General features: G+C 40.1%; 1 protein-coding gene across 2 annotated transcripts in view; it reads left to right on the top strand.

The window, feature by feature from the left end:
* lgr4 (leucine-rich repeat containing G protein-coupled receptor 4) overlaps positions 1–11,754 on the top strand; it is a 122,878-nt gene extending 111,124 nt beyond the window's left edge. For both annotated transcript variants that reach the window (XM_086008117.1, XM_086008116.1), the window contains 4 exons: positions 1–126; positions 2,797–2,921; positions 7,525–7,599; positions 9,533–11,754. In XM_086008117.1, the coding sequence (XP_085864243.1) occupies positions 1–126; positions 2,797–2,921; positions 7,525–7,599; positions 9,533–10,809 (1,603 nt within the window). In that variant the 3' untranslated portion in view covers positions 10,810–11,754. The remainder of the gene's footprint in view (positions 127–2,796; positions 2,922–7,524; positions 7,600–9,532) is intronic.
* Positions 11,755–13,197: the final 1,443 nt, after the last annotated feature.

Here is a 13,197-nt window from a genome sequence, read left to right as displayed (position 1 = left end):
AGACTTGAGTTCGAATCAGTTGAATTATTTCCCAACAGCTGGGCTGGAAGGACTAAATCAGCTTAAACTTTCTGGGAATACTGACCTAAAGGAACTGCTGATAGCAGAAGACCTCCAAAAGCTCAGGTTTGCTATTTGTGTTCTCTGGTCACTTTTTTGCGCTTAAATTTATTTTAATGTCATGACTGTATAATAAAACTTGCATAATTATGATGTAGAGAACAAATGTTAATGCAATATATGTACTCCTAAAATTTCATTATCTGTAATTTTTGAACTGCGTCCCATGGGGATCAAGAATTACAAAGTGGTGGAAGTCAGGCTACAGTTGTATAGAGCTCTGGTTAAACCGGATTTGGAGTACTGCATCTAGTTCTGGGCACCACACCTCGGGAAGGATACTTTGCCCTTGAAGGGGGTGCAGTGCCGATTCACCAGAATGATGCTGGGGCTTAAAGGGTTAAATTATGAGGACCGGTTGCATAGACTCGACTTCTATTCTGTTCAGTATAGAAGATTAAGGGATGATCGAATTGAGGTGTTTATGATGATTAAAGAATATGATGGCGTAGATAGAGAGAAACTATTTCCTCTGGCAGGGAAAGTCCAGAACAAGGGGACATAACCTTAAAATTAGTGCTGGGCTGTTCAGGGGTGATGCGAACAAGAAGCACTTCTTCACGCAAAGGGCAGTGGAGAACTCTCCCCAAAATTGCTGCTGAGGCTAGGTCAATTGAAAATTTCAAAATTGAGATTGATAGATTTTTGTTAGGTAAGGGTATTCAGGGATATGGAACCAAGGCAGGTAAATGGAGTTGAGATACAGATTAGCCATGATCTAATTTGAATGGTGGAGCAGGCTTGAGGGGCTGAATGGCTTACTCTTGTTCTAATTATGTTCTTTCCTATGTTCATGAGTTTTAAGTCTGGGCTATACCTTCATTCTGGTTTTGCAAATCTGAGAACAGAGCGATTTATGTATCAGTTCAATTTTTCTCTCTGTGCTGTCTCCATTACACCAGATTTTACATTGGTATAACTTTGTCGTGCTTTAAGTTCTTCAGAGAAATTCAGTGTTAAACCATGGTACAGTGTCACAAAGTAATAGAATGTGAATGTGACCACATCCCCATATGACTTTTGGTTTTAACTAGAATACTTGTGATTTAAGGTGATTTTACTTACTGAAGGAAAGGGAAATTTGAATGGGGAGTCATTGTCTTTAGCCCCGGCTATGAAATCTTACCTTCACACTAACTCCATCCCTTTCCCTGACCACTCTTTCAGACTAAACCAGACTGTTCACAACCTCTACTTCACGTTTAACTCAGAGTGGAGTTTCTGACCCCTTATTCTCTCCATCACAAAAACTTCCATCTCCATAACATTACTTGCCTCCTCCCCTACCTCAACTATCAGTTCATTTGTCACTTCCAGACTTAATTATTCCAACGCTCTCCTGGCCAGCTTCCATTCCTCCATAAAATTCAGCTCATCCAAAACGCTGCTGCTTGTATCCTATCCTGCACCAAGTCCCTCTTGCCCTCCACACTGAGATACATTTGGCACCTCTTTGCCTCTCCATTGCCCGCTCCTCCTTTTAAGAACCCCCCTTAAAGTCAACCTCTGATCAAGCTTTTGGTTACTCCTCCTAATCTCTGATCTTGGTGTTTGTTCTTCGTGCCTCTGTGAAGCATCGAAGGGCATATATCTCTTAAAAGATCTTCATAACTGAAAAAACAACTATTTATAAAGAGTTTTGAGAGGGTAAACAGAAAAAGATTGTTTCAACTGTTTGTCTACATCCCCTTATTATTGATTTGTCAAAGAATTACCAGAGACGTTAGAAGAAATTTCTTTCTCAAGATTATTGGAACAATGGGTGCACTTTATCAGAAGCGCTATTGAGGCAGGGACTATAATAATTTAAAAGAGAATTAGGTAAGTATTTGAAAAAAATATAAAAAGATATAGGGAAATGGGATTTAAGTAGTTGGTGCCAGTAGACGAGCTAGTATTGGCATAGTGGGCCAAGTGTGCTGTAATCCATGATGTATGATAACTGCTGCTCATATGAACCACTTAGCTGGTTACCAAATGCCATTGGCAGGTGTCCGTGAATTGGTTACTTGCTAACCCTTTGGCCACTGTTGTTTTTGTTATAGATTTCCTTTTGTTCCCTGTTTCTGTATAGCTCCTGTACGTACCATGCATGAAGTACAAAGTATGCAATAGTTCAGTTAGCAATTGTCTATGCCCGAGTTAATCTGAAATCTTTCATGTGCTTTATTACAAAGGTTTGTTTTTTTAAAAAGGTTTGAATATCAAACTGCTTGTCTAAATGTAGCTTGCAATGCAAAATTGAATGCCTAATTGTAAGATCAAAACAACATAATATCTTTATTAGTCATTCCTGATAGATTAATGCCTTTGCACCAATACACATTCATCTTGCATTGTGCCCCTGTCAAAGCTAAAATCACATGACAATCAACTTACTGTTTCTTTAAGAGAACATAACTCTATAGGTAAGTATCAGTGACCCATAGCATTCTTCCCTGCCTGATCAGTCTGTAGAAACTTACCTATAATTCTTAGAGAATGTCATAGCAACCCAGCTTACCTAATCATGAACACTATTTAGAGGAGTAAGAAATTTTGCAACTTAATTGAGTGATTCTTCAGCACTGTATACTCACCAATGCTCAGTTTTTGTATCCAATACTAAAGAATAATAGTTCAAATAATGCAAATGTTTTACTTTTAAACAAGCTTGTACTGTTTTACTCTTTATAGGACATTGATGGTTCCATATGCCTATCAGTGCTGTGCATTTAGTAGCTGTGATTCTCATCAAGCCGTGAATATTGAAGGCATCAAAAATCAGGAAGCAAGTATTCCTCCATCAGAAAAGAAAACCGGTAAACACAATCCACGAGTTGTTGAACACTTGCATAGTCTGCTTCTAGATGGTTAAGTCACCAGTTTCAGTTGGTCAGCAGCCACAAACCATGCCGATACAAAGGAAGCGAAATGCTCCATTGCAAAAGCACCGATTAGTAGTTAAAGAAAAAAATGTTGACTGTAGCTAAGGAGGTGGCGCAGGCTACCCAGCCTTTCTGTTGAGAGGATTGCTGAGTGTAGAAAGCAATTTTTTTCAAGAGGTTACTTGATAGATTTTCATGTTTTACTTTTTAACCCTATGTTTACTCTATTTCTTCCAAGGTTTCAGTATTTATGTTTTTTTTAAAATGCTCATAAATTACCAACAGCTGTCATCACCACTGAAAGGATGGGACAGCTTGATGCTCAGGTGCCTACCCTATTGCCACCAATGTTGTGCTGCAGTCTGATCATGTGAAGTGTGCTTTTTTTTGTGTGGGGTGGGGTTCAATTATGCAAGAAACTAGCTTTTCCCCTTTTAAGACTGATGTGAAGCGCTCCACCTTGTGGCCTGGCTGAAATTTATCTAAGGCTGTGTCAAATTTTCTTGACCATTGATATTGGGATTTCAGATTATAATATTTTGGGATACAGCATATGAATAATTGGAGACATGGCATATGGCAAGTGTAGCATGCTTGGGACAAATGGGTGACTTTGGACCTATGGTTCCCAAAGCTTTCTACCATTTGGGGTTTCCTCACCTCATGTCTGGGTCTGTTGTGGAAATTGATTGCCATGATTAGTGAACTGCTATCATTCTATCATACCAGGGTGATAGAAGATGGACTAGATGGATTGTGTTCTTTTTTCATCTAGCAATTGCTATGTTCCTATCTTGGGTGCCCCTGGGTATTCAGTGCTCTGTTATTAACAAGCTCAGGTCTCGTGATGGAGTATAAAATCGGGCGGTGTATAAATAGAGTATCTGATGTGAATGCACTCCATTCTCAACAGGCACATTAGGTTCAAATTGGGCTAGGTTCTCCAAATCCTTTTGGATTTGTGCACATCGATCATCATTTTCCACTGCTTCCAATCTGATGTTTTTGGCACATTTAGCTATATTGCTCATGATTCAATCCTCCAAATCATTCAAGACAAAAGCAGACCCAATACTGATCACTGTAGCAGATCACTAACAACCAGTTGTCACCGAGATACCGCACCATGCTCCTATCCCCCAACTAGCCAATTGGTAATCCAGTCTAACGCATTGCCGTCTATCCTTGAGTCTGAATCTTATACAATAGTCAGACATGAAATCCAGGTACAGTATACAGCATCCACTGACTTGCCTCTATCCACTCGATTCGTAACTCCCTCAAAGACTAATAAATTGATTGCATGTAAGCTGCTGCTCGTAAAACTGTAACGGCTGTTTCTAAGTGACCCTGTCCCAATAAATTAGTCCTCATGCTCTATCCCCCAGCATAATAGCAATTTCCCCACAGTCAAAGTAAGACTTAGATTTGTAATTTGGGAGATTTGCACATAACCTCTTTTAAAATATAATCATACTTGAATTTTTCCAATCCTTTGTGATCTGACTTTATATCAGTATGGGAATTTGCAGTCTTTTGAGCCAACTCTTTCAGAGGATAAATAGGGCAGTAAAGAAGGTTTTAAACTAGTACTGTGTGGGAAGGGAATGAGGGTGAATACAGAACAGGCTAAGGAAATGAACAGGCTAAGGAAATGAAGTATGGGAGATACTTTCATCCAGCATGAAAGCCCATAACCTTATCAACCGTGAGCTTCTGCAACCTCAGCTATATAGTCCCTTGTGATTTTAAAGGTTACTAGTTAGCATATACTGTTAACTGTTTCCTTTCCCATTATTTCAGTGGTGAATACTGTTGCAAAGCAGTGGATTTGTGTTTCAGCAACTTCCCTGTCCTTGGCTATCATCTCCCCATTTCATCTTAGTGATCCCTCACCATGTTTCTATACCTTTTGCTTGCTTCTGACCTATTGAAGAAGGCTATGCTGTTCTCCTTTTATGTTTCAATTATATTTTGCTAATTTTCTCTCTCGGCATCTTGTATTCATTTTTTTGTGCTTCTCAGCCTGTCTTTATAGATGTCTATATCCTATTCCTTTCTTGAACATCTAGGCTGACACGCCAGTGCAGTGCTGAGGGAGTGCTGCACTGTCGGAGGTGCCGTCTTTCGGATGAGACGTTAAACCGAGGCCCCGTCTGCTCACTCAGGTGGACGTAAAAGATCCCATGGCACTATTTCGAAGAAGAGCAGGGGAGTTATCCCCGGTGTCCTGGCCAATAGTGATCCCTCAATCAACGTAACAAAAACAGATTATCTGGTCATTATCACATTGCTGTTTGTGGGAGCCTGCTGTGCGCAAATTGACTGCTGCGTTTCCCACATTACAACAGTGACTACACTCCAAAAGTACTTCATTGGCTGTAAAGAGCTTTGAGACGTCTGGTGGTCGTGAAAGGCGCTATATAAATGCAAGGTTTTTTTTTAGTTTTGTATGCTTCCTCCTTCTCTGTCTTCCATAACTTTTGGTTATCCATGTTGGTTTTGACTTATTTCAAGGAGAAATTGCTTTTGTATTTTTAAACAATAATTTCCTGTTTTTTTTCTCCATCTTTTATCTAAATATTTTCTTCCATTTGAATGCTTTCATTCATTCATTCCTTCAGTCAGCTTGCTGTAAAATTTTGTTTAATTTGCTTCCTTTTCTGCTCTGCTGTGAAAGTAACAAGATTATGATCACCAGATCCCAGATGTTCCCTTACTTATCCCCGCATCATTAGTTAATACCAAATCTAGTATCACATTCTCTTACAACTTCCAATAAGTTCCCATACAGGCTGTCCCCATTGTACAAGCCAATCAATATTGGGGTGCAGGAAACTCTTTTTATCCGGCACCGATGGGACTGGCGTGGTGCCAGTTGATCAAAAAGTCCGGATTACAGAGAGGTATACTTACTGAGGTATGAGAGCCCCGTACACGGCCACAGATCCAGGCATCCCTGTTGCATGGCAACAGGTGCAGAAACCCCGGTTACACGGCCACAGATCCAGGAACCCCGGTTACACGGCCACAGATCCAGGAACCCCGGTTACATGGCTACAGATCCAGGAACCCCGGTTACACGGCCACAGATCCAGGAACCCCGGTTACATGGCCACAGATCCAGGCATCCCTGTTGCATGGCAACAGGTGCAGAAACCCCGGTTACACGGCCACAGATCCAGGAACCCCGGTTACACGGCCACAGATCCAGGAACCCCGGTTACATGGCCACAGATCCAGGAACCCCGGTTACACGGCCACAGATCCAGGAACCCCGGTTACATGGCCACAGATCCAGGAACCCCGGTTACACGGCCACTAATATGAAGTAAAACTTACCTGCACCTACTCCTGAATTTTGCCGATTAAGAGAGATTTCCGGTTATTTAGGTGCCGGTAAAAAGAGAGTTTCTCCTTTGAAGTGACTCATGATCACAACTGAGAAATCAACAGCTCCTCTGCTTTATGGCCTCTCATTGCAGTACATCTACTGCCTTTCAATTGGTCGCCTGTAGCATATTCATTGCACTAACTTTTTCCAAAGAACTCCTTGCCATTTCCAATACAGTCCAGTCTCCTTAATTCAGATAATTCAAATGATCTGATTTTTATTTCGCACTAAATTCGGACTTAGCTCTTTTGACATTGGTTATTTCAAAATACTGGTTTATTTGAATTTCTGTGTCACAAAAAATGACGGAATTGTTAGTAGACTGTGTCCTGTTTCTCAGTTACTCAATGCCTCCTCGATGAATAATGCCACTCCAACTCCAACCTTTTCTGCTTTGCTGTTCCTAAAGTGCACAGTTCTGCTGGTTTGTTTTCCTTCTTGATCCAAGTTTCACTTTCTGCTATGATGTTCTACCTGTTTTCTATTAACCTCACTTCCAGCTCACCCATTTCTTATATTCCTTCCATTCATATAAATGCAACTTTGGTCATCCTTCACAAATTTTAATCTACTGTACTTCATTTTTCTTAGCCTGGTATGTATTCACCCTCATTCCCTTCCCACACAGTACTAGTTTAAAACCTTCCTCACTACCCTATTTCTTATTTGCCCCTTCAGATCAGGTGAAGATAACTCTTTCTATAGCTTTCCATTGCTGCCGAATTAGTTCCAGTTCCCTAGGATTGTGAAATCATTTTTCATACATGTCTCAAGCCACACATCAGCCAGCCTTATCTGTCTCTCCATAACTGGTGCAGTGCATGACACAGGATGGAGGAGGGGGGCTGTCTTTCTTAGTCTTTGATCTAGCTTCTAAAAAATCCTCTTGTCTGCATCTTTGGTTTTCACTGGCCCTCCCATTGCAGAATCTTTTCCACTTGCTGTTAGGTTCTGCGCCCTAGCAATCTTGAGCTTTTACAATTGAAGATATCGGCGGCACAAGTATGGATAAGATGGGGAAAACGACATCATGCTAGCATGCTTAATTCTGCAAAAAAAAATGGCTTGCAATAACCTCTCTTTAAAATAGTGTTTGAGGTGTTGAAGTGATAAATCATGAAACTTCCTCTTGTCTTTTTTTAGGCCAAAGTATTGATGATGAGCTGAAAAATGAAGAAGAAAGGATTCAGCCAACAGTGCATTGCACTCCATCTCCAGGTACTATTCACAAAATGTTATGTTCAAGTTACTTTCCGGTGGCGGTAGGTGACTAATGAAAAAGTTGCTTAATGCTAGTTTCCTCTTGAGCTGATTTGTTTCTTATGTGAAATTTTTGGTCTCAAAACAGAAATAGTTGAAGGTGTGGTGCACCATAAGGAACTTGTTTTAAACCAGCTAGACAGAAATGGACTAGAAATAAAGGGATATGCCTGAGAAGTAATCCAACACTGTTTTATTACTTCACATCTCCAGGGGAGTAGCCGGAGTAATTACCTTAGTACAGCTGAAAGAGTTTTGTGCTGCTTACAGCACAACACAATTGTTGTCACATGCAAGTAGTCATTTAATTAACTCAGTCAAATGTAAGGGAGTGCTAATGCAGAATCTAAGTTAGCTACTGCAGTGAAAATTGTGCCGTTTCATTGCAAACATGAAGTTTTTGTAGCAACAGTACTATATTTAGTTATTGTCAAAAATGTGTTTAGCATAGTACACACATTGTAGTATGTTTAAGGAGGACATTTTCTTTTTTTTATATTTTATCCTTTTTCCCTCCTGGGGTATGGTTCTGTGGGTGCTGGGAGCCTTTTGGTATCTGCTTCACCATTGAACGACTGGCCACCACTCACTCACTCTCGGCTTAATATGAGTATTCTCCATATTAAGCTGAGAGAGTAAGCGGTGTCAGGTCGCTCAATGGTGAAGCAGATCATAAGTGAGTTCAGTCCTGTTCTTGCTGGAGGGCTAGCTAGAAAGTGATCAGAGATGGGAGCCCTAGCTCATTCCTCTTGCCCCCCCCCCCCCCCCCAAAAAAAAAACATGTCTGGAGAGACTGAAGTCAGTTGTGCTTCCGTTGCTGTTTTTGGTTAGATCAACTAACTTAGAACAGTAGCACTTGAGACTACAGCAAGTGTAGCAAGAACAGCACTTCTGCCCACATAAGTAGAGAAAACATTGGAATCCTCCAGAATAATAGACTGATGGTGAATGTTCCTTCTTAGATCTATCAGACAAAAGCCATTTAATTATCCATGTTCACTTATTCATCTAAAGGCAGCCATAGTACTGAGTTTTTTTTTAATTTGCTTACTGCGCGCCTTCCCTTTGATCCAGCATTGGTGGAAAAGCCTTGGCCTCACTCTCTGGAACTCCCGCCTCCTCTCCACTTCTATTTTCTTTAAAAAGTTTTCTCAAAACCCATCTTTTTGACCAGGCTTTCAGTTTCTCCCTTCCCCAATTTCTATCAGTGACGCATTTTGTGGCTTTTTTTTACATTAAAGGTGCTACATAAGGAATAATGCCAACTGCCAGCACTCTGGTGAACAACCATTTTCAAAATGATGGAGGGGCAAACCAAAGCATATCATCCATTATAATGGATAATCAAGTTTCTACTGTAATACACTTTTACTTTAAACAATAGACCATTAAACAAAATCCTTACTTTTAAAAATCAATTATTGCACAATTGAGCAGAAGTCCACAAAGTGTGGTTAGCATAATAAAAGAACAGAATACAGCAGTTTCATCGAAACAAATAGACAGATATGTAAGGCTGTTGAAGGGATAATTACCTGCCTGGAGCATGCATAGTTTGATAGGTAACGAGCAGCAAAATCAACAAAAGGAACAGACTGTACAAGCATCCCCTTGGGTGTGTAATTGAGGGCATCTGGGGGAGCCTAGCAACCTTTTTACCATCCAGATCATGTGGCTATGAAAGAACAAGCATTGTAGTGTCTCTGAAAACACTCTGCTGGTGCTTCAGAACATTTGAGGAGCCTATTATCTCCCAAAATGTTTGAAAGTTATTTTTTCTTAGATGGGGAGAGAGAAAGAAGCTGTTATACTTGAGAGGTGTATATGTCAACAAACCCACTTCAGTAACCCAGTGATCCTTTAGTAATGAGTTTAATTTTATCTCTACTAGGTGCATTCAAACCATGCCAACATTTGCTGGGAAGCTGGATGATTCGTCTGACTGTGTGGTTCATCTTTCTAGTGGCGCTAATTTTCAATATTCTTGTGGTCGTAACAACATTTGCATCCTGTGCACAGTTGTCTTCTGCAAAGCTGTTTGTGGGTCTAATTGCAGCAGCCAACCTCTTAATGGGAGTATATACTGGTACCCTGACTATTCTAGATTCAGTGTCTTGGGGAAAATTTGCTCAATTTGGTGCCTGGTGGGAGACGGGAAGTGGCTGCAAAGTTGCTGGATTCCTCGCCATGTTCTCTTCTGAAGCATCCATTTTCTTCCTTACCTTGGCGTCCTTTGAACGGACTATGACCGCACGTGACCTAATCAAAAAAGGGAAAAGCCATCGTCTGGTACACTTTCAGATAGCTGCTGCCTTTGCTGTCTTGGTTGCTGCAGTGATAGCTTGCCTACCATGGTTTCATATTGGAGAATTTTCAGCATCTCCACTCTGTTTGCCCTTCCCCACTGGCGAGTCTCCTTCCTTGGGTTATACAGTAACTCTGGTGTTGCTAAACTCAATAGCCTTCCTGCTAATGGCAGTTATCTACACAAAACTCTACTGCAACTTGGAGAAAGAGGATCTTGCAGAAAACACTCAGTCAAGTATGATTAAGCATGTTGCCTGGTTAATTTTCACCAACTGTATTTTCTTCTGTCCTGTTGCTTTTTTCTCATTTGCACCTCTTATCAGTGCAATCTCCATCAGCCCTGAAATAATGAAGTCCGTGACGCTAATCTTCTTCCCACTGCCTGCTTGTCTCAACCCTGTTTTGTACGTTTTCTTCAATCCGCGATTCAAAGAAGACTGGAATATGTTGAAATGGCGCCCAAAACAAAAAGACAAATCGGTTGCAGTTACAGTGAATACTCAAAGCAGCTGTGTGACACCAGAATTCTTCTATGACTGCGGAATGTATACCCACCTACAGGGTAATCTCACTGTATGTGACTGTTGTGAATCATTGTTATTGACAAAACCTTCAACGTGTAAACACTTAGTGAAGTCACATAGCTGCCCAGCCCTGGCTGTGGTGCCTTGCCAGCGGCCCAACGGCTACTGGTCAGACTGTGGGACTCAGTCTGCTCATTCAGATTATGCTGATGAGGGAGACTCCTTTGTTTCAGATAGTTCCGACCAAGTACAGGCCTGTGGGAGGGCCTGCTTCTATCAAAGTCGGGGATTTCCTTTGGTTCACTATGCGTATAATATTCCAAGGATCAAAGACTAACTGCAGAAGACTTAATACCAGGAAGGTACATGTATGAACACTTAGAAACAATCTAACTACTTTTGCTTGTGTGAACTTTTATTCTGGGAAGCACTTTTTCTTCAATCTGACAGTTGTCAAAAGAAAAGGGAATCACGTTCAGTAAGTTTTTTGAGCCATCTGTTCTTACAATAAGAGAATTACCCAAACAGATTAATTGTGTGTGTGTATGCTATATAACTACAGACTCTCTCAACGGTATTTGTAAACTTGTTGACAAAGATTTATTTTTAAAAATAGCTACTATTTTTATGGTGCATTCTGTCTCATAGTCATGCAATTTTGCTGTGTTTTTGTCCTTCATGTAGCTTTTTGCTTACATTTACAGTTAAATGTCATTTTATGGAAAATTCACTGCCAGATTGTATTGCTGTTTCTTCACAGCACATTCCCTGCTGAGTAACTTACACTTGCCTGTGCTGCAGAATAAACAGAAGCTCCACACAGTTAGCGTAAACAAATGTGAATACCATTTTTTGGGTTCATTACTTGTAGTTCCTCAGGAGGTTAGGAGATGCCAAAAAATTACTTCCAAAACTGAAATTTCAGGAATGGATTGTAGATACTGTGCATATGACACATTTTCAAATTTGTATTGTAAATTATTGGATTAAAAATATAAAGGGGTATTCTTTTATGTACTCATTTTAAGTAATGGTAACTACCTCTTAAATAAAGTTGACCACCAGTAGCTGTTTATCCGACTGTGGTCTATATACAGTACATGGTTTTAACAAGTCTTGTCTTGTAAATAGTTTTGGATGTACATTATCACCATGTTATAAAAAAAAGAATCTTTGTAAATCAATATTAAAATGTAACTTTTTGTAGTTTTTACTATGTGGAAGGGATTATTAATATTGTAATTTTAAGCCAAAATATTCACAAGTAAAAATTTAAAAATTCTTCAGTCTTCAGTTTTGTGCAATTTGTTATGATCACAAAAATCACAGAAAAAGCCTTCACGGAAATTGACTTCATATTGTGTCTGTGTAGCTATATAATAAATAATGTAAAACTGGTTAAAAGTAAAGCACTGTTTTAACAAAAGCCACATATTGCCCAAACAGGATCAACATCTGCAATGACATGAAGTTGAAGGGAATTTCCTGCAAGACATTGATTGCATCGACTGCTGGCGGAATTAAGGAGTTCAAACATGTTTTACAAATCTGCACATATTTTAACTGTCAAAGCAGTCAGGTTTTTTTTTTTAGCCCTATTTTCTGGATTTTCTTTGTACTGTACTACTGGTTATAACTGCCCCATTTACTGTGCAGGGTGCTTTTACCAGCAGCAGCATAAAAATGATGGTGAATAAATATGGCCCGAGTGCCTGAAGCTCTGCTGTCCCCCTCCCTCTGTATCAGTAATGTCATGTTTTCACCTGAGACAGTCATCTATCTCAATTTAAGTTTTGGAAGGGCTGGTGGTTTCATTTTTTTAAAAACAGCAGCTTGCACGAGTACAGATAGGATGTTGATTGACAAACCTGAAAGAGGTTGAGTAAATGGATGCTGCCTGAATTGGAGTAAGTTTGGAAATGATATACCAAAGGGGGTCAGCGCTGGGTCCAGTTTTGTTTAATCGATGATTTGAACTTGGGCATGTGAAGCACCATTGCAAAATTTTCTGACTGCCCAAAATTAGAGGATTTGGAAAATAGTGAAGAGAACTGTTGTAAAAGACTTGAGGATGACATAGGTTAGCATAATGAACAGAGATGGATATAAACGTGAGGTATTATTTAGGAGGAAAAATAAGAAATGGGAATATACACTCCATGGACAGATGTTGAAAGGTGTGAATGAAGAGAAATCTAGGGGTTCAAATGCATATTTCTCCAGAAGTGTGAGTGCAGCTAGGCAAAGCTATTTTTAAAAATAAAAAAAAAGGCCAACAGCATTTTGGGATTTATAAGAGGGCATAGAATACAGGAGGAAAGGAATAATAAAATGACGCAACATTTTAATTTGGCCACTGTTTGATGATTGTGTAGTTTTGGGCGTCCCATTATAGGAAGGACATTAGGGCCATAGGGGGACTAAAATCCAGGATGATGCCAGGAATGGGAAACTGTAGACATGAGAGTCTCAAGGTACTGGAACTATTGTCATTGGAGCACAGAAAGACAACACGAGATGCTTTTTCATGTGGTTATATTTTAGAAAGCTCTTCATCTATAGTCCTAATTACATATCAATTAATACATACATTCATTCCTTTTTGCAGCAATAAATTGTTTATAAGGGGCCGGATTTTCCAATGCCCACGGGTGTGTACGCGCCCGTAAGGGCCGCGCAAGTACATGCGCCGAAACCCGGCACTTGCAATCTGAAAAGAGTTCTT

Source organism: Somniosus microcephalus, chromosome 15 (genome assembly GCF_052327205.1).
Source record: "Somniosus microcephalus isolate GS21.2 chromosome 15, FLI_Smic_1.0, whole genome shotgun sequence".
NCBI lineage: Eukaryota > Metazoa > Chordata > Chondrichthyes > Squaliformes > Somniosidae > Somniosus > Somniosus microcephalus.
This window is presented reverse-complemented; position numbering and strand designations above follow the sequence as displayed.